This window comes from Gossypium hirsutum, chromosome A12 (genome assembly GCF_007990345.1).
Source record: "Gossypium hirsutum isolate 1008001.06 chromosome A12, Gossypium_hirsutum_v2.1, whole genome shotgun sequence".
NCBI lineage: Eukaryota > Viridiplantae > Streptophyta > Magnoliopsida > Malvales > Malvaceae > Gossypium > Gossypium hirsutum.
In genome coordinates, this window is record NC_053435.1 from 93,444,947 (window position 1) to 93,455,364 (window position 10,418).

General features: G+C 33.2%; 1 protein-coding gene across 1 annotated transcript; it reads right to left on the reverse strand.

Moving 5' to 3' along the window:
- Positions 1–1,904: 1,904 nt before the first annotated feature.
- Positions 1,905–10,214, reverse strand: LOC107937864 (aconitate hydratase, cytoplasmic). The gene is made up of 20 exons (XM_016870854.2): positions 9,647–10,214; positions 9,157–9,261; positions 8,851–9,011; positions 8,653–8,745; positions 7,841–8,026; positions 7,483–7,644; positions 6,882–7,026; positions 6,634–6,776; positions 6,491–6,547; positions 6,278–6,357; positions 6,079–6,154; positions 5,291–5,476; positions 5,016–5,083; positions 4,787–4,905; positions 4,518–4,639; positions 4,302–4,400; positions 3,722–4,201; positions 3,458–3,556; positions 2,964–3,206; positions 1,905–2,185 (listed from the first exon to the last, which is right to left on the reverse strand). Exons 1-20 carry the CDS (start codon positions 9,942–9,944, stop codon positions 2,117–2,119), a joined length of 2,991 nt encoding a protein of 996 aa, XP_016726343.1. The 5' UTR covers positions 9,945–10,214; the 3' UTR covers positions 1,905–2,116.
- Between the last annotated feature and the right edge of the window lie 204 nt (positions 10,215–10,418).

Consider the following 10,418-nt stretch of genomic DNA (forward strand, 5'->3'; position numbering starts at 1 on the left):
TATTTACTTTTTTCATAAAAAAATATATTTAATTTCAATTAAAATTAAGTATTTTAAATTTATATTTAATTCAATTATAGATTAGCATCGAGATGAATTCAATTTATTTTATCTAAAATTAGTCAGTTTTTATTATTTAGAATGTTTTATGGAAAAAAATTTATTAAAAACATTATAATATAAAAATTATCTCAAAGTTAATATACAATTAAATTAAAATTTAAATAGCTAAATCTATTTACATAAAAATTATTAAAAAGAAAAAAAGTAAAGAGAAAAACAAAATATAATTATCATTGACCACTTTATGTTTTTTTAAATAAACTTACAATCAATGAGACCGCAACTTAATGGTAGGGTCAATGCCTTAAGAACTTTAAGATACTAAGTTCGAGTTTCACTTGTATAAATCATGTATGTGTTCTCAGTCCATATTTATTCTTATTTATATTCCATCATATTTAGATATTATATAGATTTATTTTAGTTTAATCATTATAGTTATTCGAATTTATTCATTGTAATTACAATCTAACCATACCTGTAACTTCAAAAAGGAAACTTACATATAATAATTTAAAAAAAAATATGTTATATTTAACACTATATTATACTAAAATATAATGTATTTATAATTTAATTAATAGTAATTAAAATATTTTTATAATTAATTAGAATTTTTTATTATTTTCAATTGAAAATACATGTATAGATTTATTATGGTCTGTCTAATTGAATTTTATGATAATTAATTATGATTATATTTATTCAAATGTATTATTACTAATTATAATGTGATTGTACTTATTTAATATATGATAATATTAAAATATAATGAAATTTATAATTTAATAGTAATTAAAATATTTTTATAATAATTATATTTTTATTATTTTCAATTGAAAATTATCTATTATATATATAAAACCCTAAACCATTATGATCTTTATTCTTCATTATATTAATTGTTATTTTAAACTATTATTTATAAGACTTATCATATATATGAATAGATAATTCTAATTTTATTAAATTTTTAAATATTTGATTAAATAAATTTATTTAATAAAAAAAATTATCACACTTATAAATAAGAATTCCGATTATATTAAAAGACTTTTGTTAATAATTTTTTAATAAAAAATAAAAAATTAAAATTTATATTGAATTATTTATCTTTATAGTAAAAAATAAGAAGTAAAAGTAAAAATTATATTACCTGAGTTTTAAATATCAAAATTTAATAATTCATATAATAAGTAATTATATATTCCATATATAAAATTTTATAAATAAAAAGTTTATATGCTCCAACATAATATATTCTATTTATATTAATTATATATTATATATCAATTCATTCACTATCAAAAATAGAAAATCAAGAACCAAGAGGTATCAATTTTTAAGTATGATAGTCAATTAGGGAATTGAATATGGATGCCAATTCCAATTGTGTGGCCTTTGCCATATACTCAACTGAAAAATCACGTTGCTGTGGATGTCCTTTCGGCCTTTTCTCCATCTACTATGATTCTTTTCTTCTTCTTTTTTCAATTATTATTTAAATGTTTGCAGAATGCATTATTTCCAGCTTTTTAATTAAACGTCTGGTAATATAGTATCGGGTCAGTTTGCTTTACTTTTTCGCTGCATACAAGTACACTATGCCAGAAGTCTTCAAAACATAAGAATAATCTCCACCATGTGCAACCCAATGAACGAACAGCCACTCCAATCTCAAAAATCCAATCATGGTTGACATCAAATTTGTGCAGTAAGATGATCAGTTATCTCGAGAGTTTAAATTCATGAAAACAACATCATTATTATATTTAAATTTCAACATCCTTATTATGTGCAAACTAGAAGATTGGTTAATGATTTTGTGTGCAATATCAATATGCCGATGGAAAAAATTGACTGCATTTCTCAAAATACTAATGTTGCTTCTTCACCAGCAGACACAGCCTGTCTGCAAAACTAAATTGAAGGGGGAAACTACCAAGTCCCGGTAATGGGAAATTTTCGGTTATTTGATAGCCTTATTTTTATTTGCATCTCACATTCTACATTTGATGGAAATCTTGGAAAGGCAGGCTCCCAACCCATGGATTTACTGCTTAATCAAGTTTCTGATAACATATGGAAGTATACCACCATTATTGAAGTAGGCCAATTCAACCTGCAGTTTCAATCACAAGGCTCAGTTTTAGTATTATAAAGTCCCAAAAAAAAACAAAAAACGTATAGCATATAAACTTTTTAAACTGTTCTCACTATGCTTACATGCAGTGGCGTTTGATGCAAGGAATACATCAGTTCAAGGGAATCACATCACATCCCAAGCATTAATTTGCTTGGAGTACAAGATAAATATGTACACTTTCCATCAGTAAGTTGCCAGGCATAAAGATACAAGGTATGTTATTTGGATTTCGATGTGCATTGCATGATTATGTGTCCTAAACAACTATGCTTTAAAAAAAAAAAAGTTTATCTATATATTTGGAAGGTCTTTGAAAGATCATATTCTGATATTCATATCTGAATGTATTGGACATGGATTTTGGATGGAAACTTCAAGAAAATAAAGAGTTGAAGCAACACAGCAAGATTGGAAATAAGTAAACTTTGATTTCTGTAGATAAACATGTCATGTAAGGACTAAGGAATTACCTTACTCGGACTAAAGGACAAGTATTAAATAGGTTGTTTCTTAGATGAACATATTTAACTTTTAATTTTTTTTATATATTAAAATATCTTATTTTCATATTCATGTCTGAATATTTGTCAAAACAGATGCTTAAAGAAAAAAAAAAAAAGAGAGTAACGTATATTTCAGACAAGGAAGAATGTTGAAATGTCCAGGCAGTGATAATCAGACAATAGCAGATTATAAAAGACATGTATGATGGATTACGTTTGTCATAAAAAATTATTGTGAAACCATTTATTACCTCAGTGTCGAAGCGGACAGTGCAGGTGAAAGACTTCCCATTGTCAGTTGTGACAGTCACATCTTGGCCGGGTCGTATTTCATCTATTTTGCGTGGGAGATCAATGGTGTAACGCTCGTGACCTGTTAAACCTAGTGTGTCCGCGTCCTCACCAGACTTGAAACAAAGTGGAATGATTCCCATTCCTACCAAATTACTGCGATGGATTCTCTCAAAACTTTTTGCAATTACCGCTTTTACTCCCTGTTCATACAAAACATTAACACGTTACTTGAATTCGGGACTAGTATCAGATATAGATAAATGCCTTATACAAGAATGTTCAGCTTTTCCTTTCGTAGATAACATCCCATACTTATATCGAAATATGTGCTGGACATGAATACATCATGAAAACTAAAAAGTCAGAGTAACATGGTTACTAGAGAGAAAAGGACAAGCACAAAAGTAAAGACCAATAAGAATTTCCTCATTGTGGCGAAATCAGGACTTACCAATAGCATTGGGCCTTTGGCAGCCCAATCTCGGGAGCTACCACTTCCATACTCAGCTCCAGCCAAAACAATGGTGTCGTGTCCTGCATCTTTATACCTCTGCAATTACATGCCAATCAAAACCAAAAATTTGATTGTAAAACTAACAAGAATGGACTAGTTTCTCTCTAATGAAAAACGGAAAATGATATGTAGTTGTTTCTATTGAAAAACAAATCGGTTTTATGTTAAATTGTGGTATACATTTAACATTGAAGAACTTACCATTGCTGCATCAAATACATATAGTTTCTCTCCTGTGGGGACATGTATTGTCTTAGGTCCAACTTCCCCATTCAACAGCTTATTCACAAGGCGAATGTTAGCAAAAGTTCCCCGAGCCATCACTTCATCGTTACCACGACGACTTCCATATGAATTGAAGTCCTTGCGCTCCACCCCACGGTTAAGTAAGAATTTTGCAGCAGGACTGTCCTTATGGATACTTCCTGCTGGCGAAATGTGATCTGTTGTGATGCTGTCACCAAAGTTCAGTAAGCAGTAGGCATCCTTTACACCATGGGCACCAGGTGGCTCCATAGTCATGTTCTTGAAGTATGGAGGCTCATGAATGTAAGTCGAGTGGGGGTCCCATGAGTACATAGTGGAAGAAGGCACTGATAGCTGATTCCACATGGGATTTCCCTTTGTAATAGCCTCATAAGTACTTTTGAACATATTCGGCAAGACACTGGATTGAACAGCCTAAACAGCAGAGAAGCCCTAAAATATCCTTAAAATATACACTCTTACCATCCTTATATGCATGGAAGTTGACATTTTATGCAAATTTTAGGGCGTATACCTCTGCAACTTCTTCAGTAGATGGCCAGATATCCTTAAAATATACACTCTTACCATCCTTCCCTGTTCCGATTGGCTCCTTATCGAAGTTAATATCAACCTGGATCATCACATTTTGAGTTGTCATCAGATTATTTGGATCATATAAAGAGAATATTAATCTTGATAAATATTTTACAAATAAAGACATCACTAATACTTATTAGATATTAAGTACCGTGCCAGCGAGGGCATAAGCAACCACTAGAGGAGGTGAAGCAAGGTAGTTGGCCCTTGTTAAGGCATGAACACGACCCTCAAAATTCCGGTTCCCAGAAAGCACAGCAACTGCTATAATGTCTGTATACCATTAAAATTAACTTCAATTAGTAAGTGGAAAAATGATCATTAAATTTGGAAAAGGAATACCGCTTAACACATTAGAACTAACACAATAGTTCAGTATTTACGAGCTTATATTATCCAAGTTAAATTTTATAATGGTACCATTTTCTGAAATAGCAGAGGCAACTGATTCATCTAAGTCTCCTGAATTTCCAATACATGTTGTGCAGCCATATCCAACAATATGAAATCCCTGCTTATTCAGATATTCTTGCAGCCCACTGGAACAAATCCAGAATTAGTTACCAATTATCTCATAATTATGTAGAAATATTCTACAAATGTTATCACTCTAAGTCAAGTTTAAACACATCTGGAAACTAAGGAATACCTCTGAAGTAAATATTTTGTAACAACTCCTGAACCTGGTGCAAGGCTCGTCTTTATCCAAGGTTTGACCTGAAGAATAATTATGTAAGGAAATTTTTATGCACATTTATATTAGCATTCGTGTAGTTCTACTGAAGAGGAAGAAAAAGAGAGAAAGGGAAGGGGGGGGGGGGGAGGAAGTAGAACTGGAACTGTAAGGGAGAAAATAAACGTGAGCAGGAGAGATCGATGAGAAGGAAAGAGTAGCAAAAACATATAAACAAAAATTTGGCATACCTGTAAACCAAGTTCACAAGCCTTCTTTGCAACAAGACCTGCCCCAAGCATGACACTAGGGTTTGATGTATTGGTGCAGCTTGTAATTGCAGCAATCACCACACTACCATGTTTAAGCTCTGCTGGCTGCCCGTGGAATGAAAATTTTGCTACTTTGCCCTGTGCCTCTTTTGGCACGGCAAAGCCCTACAACATGGTAAGACGTTCATCAGAGTGTTCAAACGTTTTAACCGAAGGTCATACTGTTAAATTTACATATGAAAGCAGAGTTCGGATTAAACTTGGATTATTTCACGTCCTTTCCTACCTAATCTTTTTTTTTTTTCCCCCTTATTTTTCTACCGAGTGGTTCACATTCTAATTGCTATAGTCACCAGATTTCTAGAAAAGCGGACTATAAAGTTCCAGAAGATAAGAGAGGCAAAAGTTCTAGAAAGAATGAAAAAAGAAAGAGAGAATTTAGCCATGTGAAGAATCAAGGTGGACATCTTGTTCTATGTCAGATTCGTGATAGAAGTTTGAGACCAATTACTAAGTTAGTCACATAAGGAAATTATCTTATATGGAAAGTTATATAAAAAACGCATCAATCAAAGATACTTAGTTTTCCTGATCATCATAGTTTATATCAACTTGTTACGTGCTTTGTTCAACTAACCCAGGGGAAGTTAGAGAAACAAACTATCAAGCAATACACAATAATTAATTTTGTAAGTAAAACAAGAAAATGTGCTCTAATCAAGACATAGATGATGAAAACTTGGATATGCACCCAGATCAAGACTCACCTTGAAACCAACTTTATTATTAAGACACGAATTCCAATCAGCCTTCATTTCTCTCAAAGGAACTCGATCATGAGGTCTGAAAAGATTAGAAGTAATTACCTCAAATTAGTACAACACATCAAATACCAAAGAAAAACAAAGTAGCTAATGCTCTGAACCTGAACGAAACAAATGAGAAACACTGGCACAGAAGGCAAACCTCTTAGGTCCCGAAATACAGGGTTCAACTTCCGCAAGGTTTAGTTCAAGATATGAAGAGTAAACTCTTTCTTGTTGGGGCTGAAGTTGGGAGAAAAAAAGAAAGAGAGAAAATAGTAGAAAAGAAGTGATTAGTTATATCCAAATACTAGTAGAAAAACTGGAAGCTGACAATCTTAAACAAGAAAAATTGAAGAAGAAGAAAAGTTCTTGCCTCGTCATAGTCAACAAACATATTATTTGCACGGAGATATGATTCTATCATTGCCACCTGAATTTAAGGAAAAGGAAGTCAGCTAGTGCTTCAAATTAATAAATGCAGATCAAGCCAGTAATATTATGTAGTAGAAGACTCACTGTTTCATCACTTCTGCCAGTCAATTTGAGATATTGCAGAGTGACGTGATCAACGGGGAAGAATCCCATGGTTGCACCGTACTCAGGAGACATATTAGCAATGGTAGCTCTGTCAGCCAATGATAGTTCACCCATACCATCCCCTACAAAATTGTACAAAATAGAGAAGTAAAACCTTATATAAAGAATTCGAGAGCCACACAAGCAAGGAAAAATAACTTCAGATTAGCCCCATGAGAAGTAATCACCATAAAACTCAACAAATTTGCCAACAACACCATGTTTCCTCAGCATTTGTGTCACAGTCAGAACCAAGTCAGTAGCTGTCACACCATTTCTTAGTTTTCCAGATAACTGGAATCCAACAACACCAGGCAAAACCATGCTCATCGGCTGTTAATTTCAAAATAGACTAATCAGAAAAAATGCAAATGATAGAGATTTATATTCAAGCAAATGAATAAGCACAAGAACAGCCTTTTTGAAAGAAAATAAAAATAAAAAGTTGGATATGTACAAGCATTCATAAAATGCAAATTGAAAGAAGCTAAAAAGAAGCCACTAAATAAAGGCTACAAAAAAGTAATCGAGACAAAGATCACATGCAGAAACAATCAAATTAATGAGGCAACTTGAGTTCAAAGAGACTTCACAACCCTGCAGTGAAAGTTTAGATTCACCTTTTAACCATTCATTTTAGCACTTCATACCGAAAAATTAATTTGTTGCCTTACTAAGCAAAAAGGAATCATGTTCTGCTTACAATTGAGGTGCAGACTTTAACTAGCAACGATCATCAACAGCTTTTTTCCAAGGGTAAAAATATTGGTGGCCTATGGCATTACCTACCTGACCAAGCATGGCGGCCTCAGCTTCAATACCTCCCACTCCCCAGCCAGCTACTCCTAGCCCATCTATCATGGTTGTATGAGAATCAGTTCCAACCACACTATCAGGATAGAGAATGCCATCGGTGTTGAACACGAGCCGACCAAGATATTCAAGATTAACCTGAAATGTTACAGTGTCAGCTCACTTGGCCACCATATTCACGTGATTTAATGTCCACAGAAAATTCAACATAAAGAAAATTGTAAACTTCTTTGTTTATGACTTATATGCATGCAATAAATGAGGATATGTTCACCATTATGTCAAAAGCATTTATTGCATATTGTACACTAATTATCAAATTAACAAACCATACCTGATGCACGATACCAGAACCAGGAGGAACAACAAGCATGTTACGGAAGGCAGAAGATCCCCATTTAAGGAATGAAAATCTTTCCTTGTTTCGCTGAAACTCAAGCTCCATATTTGCTTGCACAGCATTTTCTGATCTTGTTACATCAACTTGAACTGAATGATCGATAACAAGATCTACAGGAACCTGAATACTAGATATTTTCAGCAAAACATAATAAAGATAGAGTAGACATACAAACTATTACAAAATTCCCAGGCATGTTGTAATTGAACATTGGGCATTTAAAACTACATATCATTGAACTGATATCAGTTAGAAATTTCTACATAACGGCCTATAGATGATATACACAGCAATAAGAATCAAAAAGGAAAAACAAGATGTCTCGTATTAATAAGCTTATGTTTCCCGAAGTCAAAGGGGAATGTCAAATACGGGTGCATTTGACATGGGTAGGCTCAATTTTTTCTATATATTTTCATATATTCGGAGGATTATACTGCTCGATTATGTGTCAGACACAGGAGCCGATAGGGGTACTATAGGGAAAATGAAAAATCTAAATAGAATAGCTAAGAACATGATAAAAAGCAGTAGGAAATGCTTGCACACTAACTAGAAATTTGATTTGTAAAAGTTTTCTCAATATTGACACCCTTAATACCTTATTAAGCCAAAAATATGTAAAGATTGCAACCTTAACCTATATAACCTAGAAATTGCTCATCCCTCACAAAATAGAAAATGGTAGACCGAATTTTCAGCACTCTTTGAGTAAACATTCATGCAAATGATATAAACAAACACACCAGAGGATTAATCTTGCTTGTATCACTGCCAAGCTTGTGCATAGCATCACGCATACAAGCAAGGTCGACCACGGCTGGCACTCCGGTAAAATCCTGGCAACAAAGCAGAATGGATAAGAGATATAACAAACATTATTTATTTCTTTTAATGAAATAAGTATATGCATATATATATATATAAATAGGTTAAACAAATACCTGTAAGAGAACACGAGCAGGCTTGAAGGGGATCTCGACTTGCTTTGGTGCAGTATTTTCCCAATCAATTATTTTCTCAACATCTTCCTTCTTTACTTGGAAGTTATCACAATTACGAATTGCAGATTCAAGCAAGATTCGGATAGAGTAAGGCAGTTTATCTATTATATGTACAACAGAAACAAGGAACACATATGATCAGTCACACAACTAACCGAAACTGCTAGACTGGACACAGGCATGAATTAGTATATCAGTCATCAAGTGAATCAATATTATATGTATAAGCTGTACGAGAAAATTTACCAATCCTTGGGTCGTTGAGCGCAGGCAAGCTATAGAACTTTCCAAACTCACCGCCACTAGGCTTGGGAAGACTTGTCAAAACTGCCTTAAACGGATGTTCAGCGGCTGGAAATAATAAAAAAAGTTCATTAAATAAACACTCTCAGCTGATCAATTTTCAACTTAATTATCAGTTTTAAGATACTTCATAAGATTAAAATCTGGTAAAAATGATGCTAGATAAATATCCTTTAACAATCGTTATGCTGATACAAATTGTCCTTTTGATCCTTAAAGTATGAGTGATAATTTAATTATTATTCGGCTAAAAAACTATTCAATTTTTTTAAAATTTGAGACTTCTCATTATTGGAACTTAAGAGGTTGACAGAGACCTTAACTAATCGAGTTAAATTAATAAATCATATACTAAGCAGTTCAATGGAAGCTAAATATGGGATTCAAAAATCAAGCAAAAGAAACAAACTCCGAAAGTCTGGGAGAGTAGTACCCATGGTAGCAAACTTCCTCTGTAACTGTTCAATGATGGGGTTAAATGCTCTGATCTCAGAACGGAGGTTAAGAGGAGATCTCCAATCGAGACGGTGGCTCCACCGCGGAACAGAGCAGTGGAAGGAGCGAACGGCGGTTGAGGTAAGAGATCGTCGGTGGTGGTTGATAACAGAAAGAGAGGCCTGATTGGTGGAAGTGAGATTCCGAAAGGAAGAACGAAAGAAGAGAGTTGGAGAGTAAGCGGAAGCAGCTCTTAAGAGAGATGAAGAAGGTGAAGATGAGGCCGTTACATACATGACGTCGAAAGATCAATATCACACGGTTTAACGGGCACGAATTCACTTAAAAATGGCAGTAATCAGGAGCAGAAGATAAGGAGATGATTCAATGAATGTAAGGAACCAAACAGAAATTCATGGCCGTTTCTGGCTTTATATCGTTAAAACATGAATCAATGAGAAAGGTAACAGCGTGTGGAGAGAGAGAATGAGGAAAGAGTCAACATGTAAAATCGAGCCGAGCCGAGGTGCCGGTGTTCAAATCCAAATTTGGGGCTCAAAAAGCGATTTCTAATTAAAATTTTATTTCTGCATGGAAAAATAAGTTTGACCCTTTTTTTTTTTTAAGCTCTCAAATTTGAGTAATTCAAAACTCTTTACAATTAAAAAGGCTTTATGTATGAGCATATTTAGAATATCTCAATTTTTATTATAATTAAGGAAATATATTATTTATTTTTTGTCTATAATTATAATTGTTTTTTATATAAT